Below are 15,904 nucleotides of genomic sequence, written 5' to 3'. Positions count from 1 at the left end.
TTTCTTCATTGAGAGCTTTCTGGTTTCTGGCCAAACCACGGAGTTGTGTTGGACGAACATAGAAAATCAAGCACACCAAAAGCTGTCCATTTGTCGTATATATCACTGTCAACGACGACGACGACATCAATCATCAATGGATCGGTGCATGCACTCGATCGATCGCCTCTATCTACAAATCTTTGCAAGTGTGTACGTGCAGACGAGCCGGCCGATGATCCACTGCCACCGATCGAGCAGATGAGCAGGCAGCCAGAACTAGCTAGCTAGGTAGGTGGTGTTCAGCGTTTATTAGCAAAAAAGAAGGCCATAGCGTTTAGCGCGCGTCGGCGAGATGGCGCTTCTGCAGCGACGTAGGCGACACCGTGTGTTCGCCGTCGTTCAGCTCCCCCTGGCGCTGTGGCCAGGGTTGGAAATTTCGGACCGAAATTTCGGTCATTTTGGTCCCCTCCGATACGATATTAGTTTGGCCGAAATTTTTAAAATTTTTAATTTTTTCAAGAATTTGGGTAATATTTGTTTAAATTCAACTAAATATTGTTTAAATTTTGGAAATTTCGGATCGAAATTTCGGGATTTCGGTGACCCCCGATCAAAAAGCCCTAAACCGATATAGTGAAACCCTGACTGTGGCTGGCGGCGACGAGCGGCTACCGGTGTAAGATGGGAGTCGCCCCGCCGCCGGCGGTGGGCCAGCTGGTGGTGGACGGCAGCCGTATTCCGACGAGCCCTCCCTGTGAGCACCGATCATCGAGCTGAGCACTCCGTTTCTTCTTCCTCAGGCCTTTCACAGTTTCACTCATGAATGTGACGAATAGAATTAATTTGTTTTATCTCGTTTTGCAGCTCCACAGGTGCACTGGCCATGGCGCACGCAGCCAGAGCCGGCGCCGACGCCGGTCTGCCCGCCGGAGGGTTGCATCGGCGGCGGCCACCCGTCTGGCCGACAGCCTTAGTTATCAGAGATTTGGAGCAACCAAAGTGTCACTTGGGAAGTCCCAATGGACTACTGTGTGGCTATGATACGTACGTGCACACAGTAGTTTCGTATAAGTATGTAATTATCTGATCTGAATAAATTTGGTGCACGTTATACATCACCAATTTGCATCGATTGAAAGATTGTTATTACTTATTACACTACTACATAATTAATTTTAGTGGAAAAGATCCTCTTTAATTTGTAGTGGATCATAACTGCTCGCATCTGCAAATGTCGCTTCCCATAAACAGCTCAAGGGTCACAAGCAGGCCTTAACAGGCCCGTATGTGAAAATAAGCATATTTTCGCTGGCAGGGCTGTTAAGTGGCCCGCTTGCCACCAGCCTACCAGGCTAGCTTCCCACTCCCTTTTCCACTAAAAAAAAGTGTATCCTCTCTCTCACACACTCTCCTCATACTCTCCTCCATCATCCTCTACTCCTTCCCCATGTCCTCTCCTCTTCCTGTCTCCTCAAATCCAGGCAATGGAAGATGGGAGTGGTGACCACGCGACTGTTAACAACCAAATTTAGTAACATCGGTGTCAGGAAAGAAGATTAGATCAAAGCGAAGTCGAAGGTGGAGATCGAGTTCGGAAACAGAACAGGACTCGACTGGAGTCCAGATCGGCTACGATTAGGATCGGCTGGGTCTGAGTCGGACTAGGTAAGCCGATACAGCCGATTCCGACAATACGACTTGGTGTACAACATCGGATTGAGACGATATAATTCAAGATGATTGCCGCACATGGATAGAGTCCTGAGAAGGCAATTGTATCTATTAATTAGGATGTTTTATGTAATTTCCTTAGAGATATGCTTAAGGCAAAAGTCTGCCGCAAAGACTTATGGTATTTTAGAGTTTGTTAGAGATAGCAGTCGTGTCCGTTATGGACATATCTTGTAATTCTTGGGTATAAATAGACCCGAGCCCTATGTAACTTTTAACACACACGTTCAATACAATTTCGGCGCATCGCCACCCTTTTGATTTAGTTTTGTTTCAACGAGTTCTTGCTTTCAGGTTGAGCTGCATCGGTTTCGATCTTCAACAAGAGGTAAAACTTGTTATGATGGCTTGCGTTCATAAGATTAGTGCTTCCATCCTCATGATACTCTAATCTTGTTTATGTGATTCGTCGAGTTATCATATATCTTACATAATCTCCGGCAATATCGCGGTTTAACCTACGATCGGCTAACATCTATCGAGGAAGGTAGCCGATTAGGTTAAATTCTGACGTTGACTCAGATTATATAAGATATTTACCACTCTATGAAACTTCCAGCGACTTGATTGTCTAGATATTGTTCTTCTTTTCATACTTAATGCTGCATTAATTGAGTTTGATCTATTAAGTCGTGCTTAGAAGATCAATCTCTAGCCTATCTTCTGGTTGCCGATTAGGGTAGCATCAGAGTTTCAGCCGATCTTATCTGATTTAACTATATTTGCTTTATATGCTTCATTGATACGTTAAATTTGCCCTTTAATCAAGATATTGCTATATTTAAATATATTAGGCCTTTGTTTGATATATTATACCTATTTTAATATCCTGATATAGAGTAGTATCGGAGTATTAGCCGATACATGCTAGGTCTATTTGATCGGCTATGCTATAAACATATATAGTCCTGTTGTTAATATATACTTCGATCTAAGTGATTTATACTGTCTCGGCATGGTGACCGATCTACCCCAATCACTTGATTTAAGTATATATCGATATAAGAACTATATATTAGAAATATCTACAGCTGATCGAACAGATTTAGTTCTTTATTGCCTACTTACAACTGCCGATCGATTCATATATGACATCGGCTCAAGGATAAATGATATGTGCTATCATTTATAGATTTAACCGCGGTTTCTTTGCTTCTGTTTCTTGTTGATTACAGGATCAAATCAACTGGCACGCTAATACACCTGAAGGCGAGCTTTGGACCTGCACTGGAGTTAAGCAGATCTCCCAGGCCTCGTGTTTTCTGTCAACACGCTTTTGGCACGCCCAGTGGAACTTGTAAGAAGTCAGCCGACAGTTCCTCCTCATGGCCGAAAAACAACCACCACCACCATCTAGTCCAGGCTCTGTTAAGGAAAAGATTAAGGTTAAAACTGTTAATACACAGTAAAAATACACAAAGAGAAGAACCATATCAGCATAATTAAAATATAGGTTAACATCACTAACAAAAATCTTTACAAATTTGCAAGTCTTCACATAAATCAAGTGTCTACAAAGACGAGATTTTTCACACACAGATCACAACACAATTCGAAAATTGCATGTAAGAATAATGATAAAAGTGATATAACTTTGCGAAAAACATCATGCAAATTACAAAGTAATAAAGGCTTGATAGACTGTTAGCAAATATTAAAACAAATGATTTATGATAACCTGTGATATAAACGTTCGATGGAACCAGCTTTATTACATATATGGATAATACCTTAATTTAAACCAAATTTAAGTTGCACAATTTGCACCTCTGCTACATTAATTTTACATAGCACACTCATATAGCTATATACCTAGGATTAATGCGATTCTAGTTGCAGAATGCAGATTTTCATCCTACTTGTCTCATCAAATACAACCTAGTGTTCTGAGGCAGATCGTCCAAAACAAAGTCAATCAACAAGATAAAATCTCACCTCTTTTTCATAATAAGATAGTAAATTTTCATGTCGACATTAAGGTTAAGCACAACAAAAATTGCAGAACAAAACAACCATTGCATAAATTAATCAAAACAATAGTACCAAATTTAGGTCAGCGTCTTACCAGGAGCACTCCAGTGGCTGCAGGGCAGACAGGGCAACCAGGACGGAGATGGGAGGCGTGGGGAGGCTGCCGGCTCGACGAGTGCACTCTCACCGCCGTGGTTTGGGCAAGGCACAAGCTGTGGGAGGTCGGATGCGGGAGAGAATAGGCTAGGGCTGGAGGCAAGGCGCCGGGGACGAGGGAGACGCCGGGCGCGTGGAGGTTGGGCTTCTCTCGGCGCCGGAGGAATCGGTACGGAAGCGTCGGCGCGGGAGCGATGTGCGCCAGGGGCAGTGACGCCGGAGACGCGAGATGTGACGAGAAGAAACGGATGACGACATCCACAGGAAAAACTAACGAAGGAAAATTAATCCGGGTGAAATTAATTCTCTAATTTAAATGACCAAAAAGACCTTTTCAGACTCTTACCTAATACTAAAACTACCCTTGTATATACTGCTAGTGTATACTAGCAGTAGAATGTACCATAAAAGTCATCTTATAGGATGCCACATGGCAGCCTTAGAGCATTTGTAGCAAGTTTAATGAATTTTTAGCAGATAATAATAGATAGATATACTCGGTTGGCCTCCTTCGGCAAAATGTATTTCTGTGAATAGTCCTGTACATAGTTCCTCGTAAACAATAGCAACAACACCTAATTACTATATCACGATACACAAAGTAAGTTTGGAGCAACTTCAGTAGACTTACTAGGGCAAAGTTCTACAAAAGGAAGAACATAAAGATGATATAGAGTAATAAAAAATCCCTGATTTGCGATAATTTGAAGAGAGCATGTTGCCCAATATCTCTGTTTCTCGTGATGTGAGTATTTATTCGTTTTGCAGCGGTCAGAGGATGTGAAACCACCGTATCCTGTTTTTTCTTGGAATCTAAACAAATACTGGAAATGCAGGACGACAGTGCGCCTAACTGTATTGGGCGTGTCATCCCCCTCGGCTCTAAAGATCCAAAGACGAGGCCTATCTCCTCCTTGTGGCATTTCGACAAACACCTCCGGCTCATCTTGTCAGCAGCTAAACTGCAATCAAATTCCTGAAGTACAAATTGCATTCCCACCAAGAAAACCAAATCAAACACGCACGCTGCCATTGTAGTTCCAAGCAGCATGGATGACAAGGTTGACGGCGAAAAGGTTGTACTTGAATATATCCAAAAAGATTTGCATTTAATCAACATATATCCAAACAGGCACCGACACACCACTGAGCAAAGATTATTACAGAGCCCAGTTAAGGCTGGCAGTAAGAGACTCGTGGTATGATTGAAAATAACAAAGCAGTCAGCTGAATTTTGTTCCATACGAAAAGTGTGAACATCCATGCATGCTTATGCTTCTACCATGCTGGTAAAACATTATGGTACACTGTTCACCTATTGGCATATACTCCTACATAATACAAAGGTGGTAAAGATGGAATGCAGATCTGTTCATCAAATTCAGAGTGATAGAACAGGGGCCTCAATCCCCATAGGGAAAGCAAACACGATCTTGAAGAAGCTTCCAAAAATATGGACTCCTTCCATGTTTTATCCATTTGTGTTTGTAGGCAAAAGCTCAAGAATTTGACATCCTCATCAAAAAGGTTACTGCTGGAAAAACAATACTACATGCACATGAATCCTAAGCTCCATAAGTTGTCATTGTGGTAAAAGCTGTGCTATACTGCTATGGATGTGTCGACACAATTTCCGCCCTTAGGTAAGCTGGACAACGAGGTTTAGGCAGCAGAGCAGTCTGGCAGCTTAACATCAGAACAACCTCCTGCATGGTGGGCCGGTTGGCAGGGTTCTCCTCCACACACAGCAGTGCTATGTGAATGCATCTTAGTATCTCTCTCGTCTCCAATTCATCACCTGAGGGCGAATCGACAAGCTTGATCAATCTTCCTGTTCTCCATAAGTGCCATGACTGAGGAAGTGGGTAAGAAAAACAAAAATTCTCATATAGATTGGCCATTAAATTAGCACTTGGTTGTGCAAGTTAATAAATGATGACAGGGGCACCATTAATATTCAAAATTCGAGACAAATTTCAAAAATTCTACACACCCTCTTGTTCAGAAATCGATAGTCGTCTCCAGAATCTCCACTCACAAGTGAAAAGCATCGCTTTCCACTAATGATCTCGAGAACCAATGCTCCAAAGCCATACACATCAGACTTCGTTGAGAAAAGTCGTCTTTCCCGACATTCGGGAGCAATAAAACCACTAAAATGTGGAAACAAAAATTAAGAGCTTAAACAATAAGAAGGATAAAAGAGCCCGCTGGGATATCAAAAATTGTGATATTGATCTGATAAGTTCTTACATTGACCCCAGTATGCGATCGGCGTACTCTTCATCTACACCTGGACTATACCTTCTAGCCAGGCTAAAATCGGAGATCTTGGGATTCATGTTGGAGTCCAGAAGAATGTTGCTTGGCTTCAGATCTCCATGTACAATATGTAGTCCGCAGTGCTTATGGAGATAAAGCAGTCCCTCAGCTATCCCATCAATTATCCGAGAGCGTGTAGACCAGTCCAGATGCAACCTTCTTGTTCTTGCACCTATAAAATGGAAACACAAATGAGATCATTAACTAAGCATAGTCTGCACAGAACTTTTGATCCAAAATTGAGGTGAAGTAATACTGAACACATGCCAAAGATGAAGGTATCAACGCTTCCAATCAGCATATACTCATAGACCAAAATCCTCTCTGTTCCCTGAATACAGTATCCCAGAAGCTTAACTACATTGGTGTGCTGAAGCTTCCCAAGGAAGCAAATCTCATTTTGGAACTCCAAATCTTGGAAATCCATTTGATTACGTGAACAAGGTAACTCAAAACATCTTTTAACAGCTACCTCAAGCCCATCGTGCAGTTGACCCTGACTGCAAACAAAAAGTGCAGTTGACCTAAAGAAGAAACCAATTATATAATAATGAAGTTTCTAAAGTTACAACACATTCCATTGTCGTTTGATAGCTATGATTTTTGCAATATCCTCAAAGATTAATTAGGATGAATTGGAATCACAGTAAACACATGAATAACAGTAGGAAAAGCAAATGATCTGTTTCTTATGATATCAAAGTATGGAAACTGAATTTTGTGAAGCAAGCATATTCATTACTCCTCCGGACAAGATAAGGTGGTTCCTTTTTTACTTTGCAAAGTCAATAAGAAGTCACTTCAACCAATTAATTTTTCTTGGCTTGTCTTCATTGAAGATGTATATGAAAAAAAATAATCATGTTATTTTGGTAAATCCAAATTACATATTCTAGATATATGTCTCACTAAAATGAATAGAAGATGATTGAACGCAAATCTAGGATGACATTTTTTTTTTCTATTGAAGAGAGTACCTTGTAAACACAGCCAAAGCTACCTTGTCCAATTTTATTTCCGTCGGAGAAGTTTTCTGTAGCATCAACTAACTGGGACAAATAGAACTTGACAGACCCTGTTATGAAATAAAGAGTTTTGGGACACACAACATCATTCTATTTGGCACCCATCGAACTCTATTGTCTCCCTTCATTCTACTGTTTAACGGGACATACCTGTACAACATGATTGCAGTGAGCACCTTTCAACTTCACAATGTGCTTCAATCCTGCGGTGGCAACATTATTGTGACTATTTACGGAAGAAAATGTAGCCTTTGGATATTAAAGATCCATGTCGAAAGGGTTATAGATGCCATAAAATTTTTACATGGATCTTTCACTGAACAATTTCACTTAAGTAGGACACTGGAAACCATTTAACAAAATTCTGAATTATGTGACAGACTATAATTATTATGTATCTATTGTGGACCAGAGAATCTGAAGTCTCACCATGGATGTAAACTACCATTGGAGCTTTAAATTCAAGGAATGCCACATCCCACTGAGAAAAAATGGCAACAAGAAATGTGTTCACAAATCTCACCTGGCATCAGGAGGGAAGCTCAAGCAACCAGTAGAACTAGATGTTGCATAAACATTAAACAGCCTTGGCCCCCCTTTTACAGCCTGAAGTTTCTTAATAGCAGAAAAGGTGCATTAATAACCTTTATCATATCAGTGTGCCGATACTTCTGGATCCATGGATAAGTGAAGTAGTACTAGATTACTAATGTGTAGGCATGAAAGTAATGATGAAAATTATCAGTTTTTTTTCCTGTTAGGAACAAAGAGGAATGATGGGGTAATTTTGTTGTTTTCAAGTTTTAACCATGTTTAAAGCATATGTTAGGAAAGAACACCCTACAGGAGCGACTGGCGGCGGGGAGGGCGACGGCGATGGCAGGGGCACGCCGCGCTGGGCGGCGGTGGCTGAAGGTGGAGGGGATGGCGATGGCGGCGGGGACGAAGTCGGCCGAGGGCGTGGAGGCGGCGGCGGCGGTCCCGTGGCGGCAACGGCGCGGTGCCCAGCGGCGACGGCGGCGGTGTCCCCCAAATCCACGCCTCTCGGCCGGATCTAGAGGGTGGCTAGCGGCAGTCGCGGCAGGTGGCTGCGGTGTCGACTGGCGACGGCGGTGGAAGACATGGCGTCGAGGCGGCTGCTAGCTGCTCGGTGGTGGAGGGTGACGACGCAGTGGCGGTTTGTGGAGGCAGTGGCTGGTGTCGGTGGCAGTGGCGACGGCGGCCATGACTGTGGAAGCGGTGGTGATGTCGGCGTCGGGGAAGGAGTCGGGTGCGAGGTGAGGATGGCGACGGTGAGGTGGCTGGGTATTCGGCAGCAGCGGCTGTGGTGGTGGTGAGCGTGTCTGCGGTCACCGGAGGCATGGCGGCCTCGGTTGACTAGCCGAGGGCATGGGAGACGGCTGCATCTGGCCGGCACGGCATCGTTCGGTGGAGGGGTCGGAGACTGGCTTGGTGCAAAGAAGTGCAGCCGATGGCACCGGAGGCCGGCTCGGCGCGAGAGGCGCGGGCGGCGGAGATGGAGGTCGGCTTGGCGCGAGAGGCGCGGCCGATGGAGAGAGGCCGGATTGGCGTGAGAGGCGCGTCCAGTGGAGGAGGCCGGCTTGGCGCAGAGAGGCGCGGCCAGCGGTGGAGGAGGAGACCTAGGTGTGAGGAGCTGCCGGTGGGTGTGACGCGGCCTTCGGTGCGCGAAGGCTAGCTGGCGGGGGACGCCGGTGCAGGGGTCCCACATGTCGGCAAAGCTTGTGTGGTGGTGGAGCATCGATGCGTCAGCCGTGGTTTCGCAGGTGGTGAGAGGCGGGTGAAAACCCAGTCTAGCCTTGGCCAGACCGACAACGATGGTTATTCCCCCTCCTGAGGCGTTGTTGTGCTGTCTCTCTCCTCAAGGGTGATTGCTGGTCGAAAGCCCAGTCTTGGCTCTTTTGAGTCCCGACGGATGGCGGCGGCGGTTCTTCCGTATGGCGCGATCTCGTCTGTGTCTCTTTGTTGGTCTAGTGGCGGTCGGTCACGCTTAGCGGCGGCCGGTCCGGTGCTAGTCTTTTCCTGGGCTTGTGTGTTGGCGATGTCGGTGTGTGGGTGGTGGTATATTTTTTTCTTTTTCCTGGTTACGACCCTCCATGGTTGTAATCTTGTAATTTTTTCCGGCTCTATCCATAGAACTTCGCACCGTCTCGTGCGAGTCGTTCAAAAAAAATTAGTGGTTAGACTACAAGGTGAAATGAGCAATTGCCCCTTCTTATATTGGAAGGAACACACTAAAAGTCTAAAACTATATACTCTCTCTGTTACAATTTACTTGTCATCCAGGCAAATACCGTGCAAACCATGAAGATGTGAAAGATTACATGGTTACCCTTGTCAAATAGTACTCCCTCCATACTCATAAAGGAAGTCGTTTAAGATAGCGACACGGTCTCCAAAACACAACTTTGACTTCTTGTTTCTATAAAAATGTTTATTGAAAAATGATATACGTATATTTTTATGAAAGTATTTTTCAAGACAAATATATTTATATAATCTTTACATTTTCAAACTCAACAACTTTAGAGTTATTCATGATTTATATTCCCAAAGTTTGACTTGAACATTGTCCTAAACGACTTCCTTTATGAGTATGGAGGGAGTACATCTTAATTAATTATCTTTTCAAAGCAGATGAGCCAATTATGACCGCATCAATATGTATTGCTACATTACTATAGGTAGGGAGGGAATAATATCAATCACCTTTAAAAGTTCTTTGGATCGTGAAAACGACAAATAATTTAATACAAAATTAAATCCTAGAACGACGGTGATGAGCAATATGAAACAGAAGGAAGAACATGAATAAGCAGTGCACATTCTAGTTGTTCATGCCTCTGCTTAAATCCTTCCATGTCCTTTCTCCATTTGAGTTATGCATGTCCCGGCGACATAGGAGGATTGTGTCCCCCGTTTGGGCCGCCTGAAATGTACTCATATTAAGTATGGACTTGAAGAGTTGGAGTGACATCAATTCCAATTAATCGTATGTACAAAAGAAAATAATATTCACTCTGGTTAAAAATACGCGTCCTTTTGGTTTTCAAGAAAGGTAATGTATTTTCTAATGTAAAATTTAGTATCCTTAAGTACATCAGTTACCTAGAGATATTAGATGGGGATAAACGAAGACGATGACCTGAGGGAGAGAGGGGACCGACCTGAGAGGTGATGAGCAGCAAGCGGCCAAAAGCTCCATTGGATTTGTACCGTCATCTAGGTTTGGAGCCCGCGACAACAGCGAGGTTGAGCGAAGAACGGCCTGGCAACGTACGGCTCTCCTCTTGTCGCTGCAGCCACCGCCTTCCTTGACGTCTGTTCTGTCACCACCGGCGTTTCTTCGATGGCGGCGGCAATAGAGCGCGCAGCAGCAGCTGTTGACAATGGCGACGAAGAATGCAATGGCGGCGCTCAGCAATGGCGGCGGCAGTGTAGGACGTTGCTGGGGCAGTGCTCGGCGATGGCGGTGGCGGAGGAGTTGGAGGCAGAGGTGGCAGTGCGATGAGGAGGCGTAGGCGGCGCTTGGCGGCAGGGGGGGGGGTGTGTGGAGGCGGCGGCGCGACGGGGAGGCGGCAAAACTAGCGACAGGGACGGTGTGAGGGGAGGTGGAGGTGGCGGCGCGGGAGAAGTAGAGGGAGTGGGAGTGGGCGGCAGAGGCTGTTAGAGTCATATTTGTATTGGGTTCGGTTTCCTAATTATCTCCTGATTCTGTTCCTATAAGTCGGGTAGAGATACGGGTCCACCGTCCCTATATATGTTCTCTATCCATGATCAATCTATTATCGTGTTGACTTATACGCTTTCATGGTATCAGATGCTTTTAGCTTCGGCCTCCAACTCTAAATCTCGCACCGCGCCATGCGCTCCTCTGCTGTGCACGCTTCTGTCGCCGCTGCCGCAGCCGCCGCCGCCGCCGCCGCCGCATGGCTCCTTTGCCATGGCCAACAACGCTCCCCATACCCCCTCTCCCGCAATTGAGGCCACCACATCTGTCATCACCAAGGCAGTTCGGGATGCCTTCCAACCCTCATCTAGGGTTAATGTCGACCTAGCCATAGCCGCCTCCGTCGTCGACACGGCGTCCACCACTGTTGCCTGCGCCACTAGGAAAGCCCTTGCCTCTTTCATCGAGAAGCTGGTACTGACACCTCCATCGCCGGCAACACCCACCACGGCGGCAACTCTTCTTCCTCGGCCGCGACTGCCACCATGACGGCTGCGACGATGTCTGCCAGGCTCTTCACCACTGCCCCCGCAGGCACGACACTGCCGCCGACCTCTCTCCCACTACCGCCGGAGCTCACGGCCATCCTTGCCACCGATGGCCTCTACGGCACCTCCGACGCCTTTGCATCCGCTCTGCCTGCTCAGGACGTCTCTGCCTTCTTCATCACGCCCAGCGCTACATCGGCAACACTCCCTCTACTGGGTCTTCCTCCTCCGGCAGCCGGTGCACCACCACCACCTCCTCCCGGCTACGGTGGTTTCATCCCTCTGATGACCGGTGCTGCTCCTTCTGCCCCTACCGCCTAGAACTTCTACAACGTCGACCTCGACGACGACGCCACCGCCAATCTCCACGCTCAGGCAGTCTTGGTGCTGAACATCAAGTCTCTCGTGCCCGTCACCCTCGATCTCAACTTCGGCAATGGTGTGGTCTCATCCTCGTCACCCTCGAGAAGTACGTGCTCGCCGATCATGTCCTCACCAACCTCTACAGGCCGGATCATCAAGATTGGATGCGCATGGACTGCGTTCAGGGCCGGCCCTAGGCCTAGGCGGGTTGTGCGACCGCCCAGGGCCCAGGCCAGCAGGGGCCCATCAACCCCCACCCCCACCCCATTCCCCCTCCTGCTGCACAGGCCTTGCAGGCCACCCCGCAGCCCAGTTGGCGTAGCGTGTGCGATGCAATTAGTAGGGAAGGAGAGTAGGAGATGCGAGAGTGCGACGTAATCGAAGCGACGCATCATCGCGCCGGTTCGTTCTCTGTGCTTGTTGTTCCTCCTGACGATAGCCGACGCGACGACGTCAACGCCAAATGATGCCCCCACACAGTGAGTCCGCGACGCGACGCCGACGAGCGAGGGCAACTGACGACGGCGTGACCGCAAGTGTGATCAGTCACAACTCCGGAGTCCGGAATCTCTACTCCGGCAGAGACGGCAGCAGCAGGCGCTAGCGCTCCCAACGCCCTAGCCTCCATCCAGGCAGGCAGCCAGAAACCTAATCGTGACTGGTGAGGACTTCTAATGATTTGATTTTCTCTTAATCTCATTTGCCTCTAACCATCTATTTAGACTGTGACTGGTGAGGACTTCTAACTAGGTTAGGGTTTTGTTTTGTGCAAAAATTAGGTTAGGGTCTTGTTTTGTTCCTGTTGATATAGTGCAATAAACTTCTAATGATGTTCTTGTTGTTTACTTTAGTTGGAAATTTCAGGCGTCAGAATGTTGCGTCAGAAATGCTTGAAGCAGAGATTTTTATGAGAGGTATTGTATATTTGCAGTTTCATATTTAAGGTATTAATAATCATACTATTTTGTTTCTACAATTCTTTTAGTTGTTTATTATACTATCAGCAATATTTATTAAGAATAAAATACCATATCGCAATTTGCATTGTGTAATTTACTGTTCAGTAGTGTTTATTAATGTCACTTTATAAAAAAAAATGATTTATAGAGTATATATTACAAATAAAAAAAATTAGGGCCTATAGCGTCGAGTTTGCCTAGGGCCCTCGAAATTATAGGACCGGCCCTGACTGCGTTGTAGTTCTGTGGCTCTACGGCACCATCTCCATCGACTTACTGGAGTCCGTGATGACGCACAACACCACGGCTCGCATCGTGTGGCGTGGCCTCAAATATCAGTTCTTGGGCAACCGCGAGTCCAGCGCTCTCATCCACTCCACCGAGTTTTACATCTTCTACCAAGATGATTTGAGCATCAACGACTACTGCTGCCTCTTGAAGACCATGGCAGATGACTTGGGTGATGTGGGCGACCGCACTCTTTCCCTAACTGCAATACAAGATTTGAATGAAAAATTCGGTCACCTTCTGCTCAACTTCCGAAGTACATGCTCAACTTCTGCTCGAAGATCTGACGAAGGGTCGTCCTCGCTAAGCTTCTACTGCTCTCCTCGCCGGCACTGGAGACCGACCTTCCACTTCCGGGGGGGGGGGGTGCCGTTAGGAAGCAAGCCCGCACACTCCACTGGCTATGGCAACGCTGGAAATCGTGGCAACAACACCAGTCGACATGGAGGTAACCCGCAACCGTCGCTGCAACAACAACAACAGAGGACAACAGCAGCAACCGCCCCAGCAGTACCAACCACCCAGTAGCAGTGGCCAGTCAGCCAATTGGCCCTCGGCACTCAACCCGTGGAACGGTACGCTCCAGATGTGGCCGGCATTGGTCGATTTTGCTCCTTCCCGCGTCAACTACCCTAGCCTCCTCCGTCCACCGCTGCCCAAGAACACGCGCATTGTCAGGGGCTTCCTCGGCTTGGCGGGCTACTACCGTTGTTTCATCCGCAACTTCGACACCATTGCCGCGCTCCTCACAGCGCTGCTGCGGAAGTAGGACTTTCACTGGACTAACGCCGCGACATCGGCGTTCCGGCAGCTACAACACGCACTCACGGCAGCCCCAGTCCTCCAGCTCCCGGACTTCGACAAGGAGTTCATCGTGGAGTGCAACGCGTCGGGCTCCGGCCTAGGCGCTGTTCTTCATCAAGGCACCGGCCTGGTGGCATTCTTCAGCAAGCTGACTGCGTCGCGCCACGCCAAGCTCGCTGCCTACAAATGCGAGTTGATTGGCCTCGTCCAGGCGGTCCGCCATTGGCGGCCATACTTATGGGGGCGCCGCTTCCTCATCCGCACGGACCACTACAGCTTGCGCTTCCTCTTGGATCAGCGTCTCTCCACTGTTCCACAGCATCAGTGGGCATGCAAGCTCCTCGGGTTTGACTTTGGCGTGCAGTACAAGTCGGGAATGGCGAACTTTGTGGCGGACACGCTCTCCAGACGGGACGAACACCTAGCGGAGGTGTTCGCCTTATCGGCGCCCCAATTCTCCCTGTTCGATGAGCTGTCCCGCGAGGTAGCCTCCACACCCACCCAGTTCCCCATTCACGAAGACATCGCCAAGGGTGCCAAACCGCCAGCCTGGGCGTTCACAGACGGCCTCATCACATTCAAGGGCTGCGTCCTCGTGCCGCTGTCGTCCGCATCATTGCCGACCATCCTCGAGCCGGCGCATGGCTTGGGACCTGAAGGAACACAAAATGATGGAATAAGCCTTGTGGTCTTTGGTCTTTGTGGTCCTTCCCTTGCTTTTAGGTTGTTTTTCTCCTTTTAGGATAGCATCCTTTCAGTTTTGCTTTTAGTATCTTTCAGTTTTACTTTTAGCATTTTAGTACAGCATCTCTGCTAGCATCTCCTTTATGCTTTATGCTTTCAAATTTTGAATTTTAGACTAGCTTGCAGCCATCCAGCCAGCTATGGCTATATATATATCATATATGTATCCAACCTCCCCCGGGACGGCATGGCTTTGAGTTTGTGAATGGAAGAAAACCAGAAAATTGCCCATCTAGAGTGCCATCCTCTTATCAATGAGAGTAACCATTGAAATAATAACATCTGGTATCAGAGCTACACTTTCCTGTAGACTAAATATCTCGTGTTCCTCCCCTTCCCAAGTTCGAGGGAGCATTCAGCCAGCTGCTGCAGCAGCACCGGCTGCTCCTTCCCCTTTCCCTTCCACTTCTCCAAGAAGCAGCCCCCGGAGGCGTGCCATGTCCGACGTACGGTCTCGGCGTTCGGTCGCCTCGAGCCCTCGGCGTCAACAGGACGTCGAGCTCGCCGCAGCAGAAGAGCGCAGGCGAGCAACGGCTCAGACCGCTGCAGCAGCAGCGAGGGCGGCCATATTGGCGGCAGCGGAGTTGGCAGCGGCCAGGGCAGAGGCGGAAGCAGAGGAGGCAGAAGATGCGGCACGTGCGGCGGAGGTAGAGGTTGACACGTTGCGCAGCAGCATCAATGGCTCCATCGCCGGTGACATCACCGCCGACAGGGAGCTTGAAGAGCTGGCAAGAGGAAGGGCGCGGGAGCGGGCAGAGCGGTGGGCAGCAGCCCACCCCACGGCGGCGGCGGCCCAAGAGACCGCGCGCCCGCCGACGGGAACCCGAGCGGGCGCGGGCGTGCCGGCGGCAGCCCGGAGCACGCGCGCGGCGACGGTGCTCCCAGTGGAGGTGGCTGGTTCGACGGAGAGCGCGGCCCTCGCAGGCAACGCGGCTCTCCCTCCCCTAACCGGCGACATGACCACCACGGTGTCCAGACGGTGGTCAGGGACCTTGGTCCCGGTGGTGGGTGGCCTACCCTCTACAAAACCAACTACATCGAGTGGGCGGCGGTCATGAGGGTGAGGCTCCAGGTGCGGTACATGTGGGAGGCAGTTCAGTACGGCAACAGCGACTACGACGAGGATCAACGACCGCTGGATGCCCTCATCGCCGCAGTCCTACCCGAGTTGCAGTTCTCGCTTTCTCAGAAGCGGACTACCAAGGAGGCCTGGGACGCTATCGCTGCGGCACGCATCGGCAGCGATCGCGCCCGCAAGTCCACACTGCAGGCACTCCGCAAGGAGTGGGAGAACCTGGCCTTCAAGCCAGGTGAGGATGTTGA

The 15,904-nt window shown here is 48.3% G+C and overlaps 1 protein-coding gene across 1 annotated transcript; it reads right to left on the bottom strand.

The window, feature by feature from the left end:
• Positions 1 to 15,116: 15,116 nt before the first annotated feature.
• Positions 15,117 to 15,539, bottom strand: LOC136355081 (uncharacterized). The gene has a single exon (XM_066307218.1). The coding sequence runs from the start codon at positions 15,537 to 15,539 to the stop codon at positions 15,117 to 15,119; it is 423 nt and encodes a 140-aa protein (XP_066163315.1).
• Positions 15,540 to 15,904: the final 365 nt, after the last annotated feature.

This window comes from Oryza sativa, chromosome 2 (genome assembly GCF_034140825.1).
Source record: "Oryza sativa Japonica Group chromosome 2, ASM3414082v1".
Classification (NCBI taxonomy): Eukaryota; Viridiplantae; Streptophyta; class Magnoliopsida; order Poales; family Poaceae; genus Oryza; species Oryza sativa.
The sequence above is the reverse complement of the archived record's forward strand: the minus strand, read 5'-3'. Positions and strand labels throughout refer to the sequence as shown.

What these genes read in the sequence shown, in the direction of transcription:
- LOC136355081 (XM_066307218.1), bottom strand. Translation starts at nt 15,539, where the DNA reads ATGTCGCCGGTTAGGGGAGGGAGAGCCGCGTTGCCTGCGAGGGCCGCG.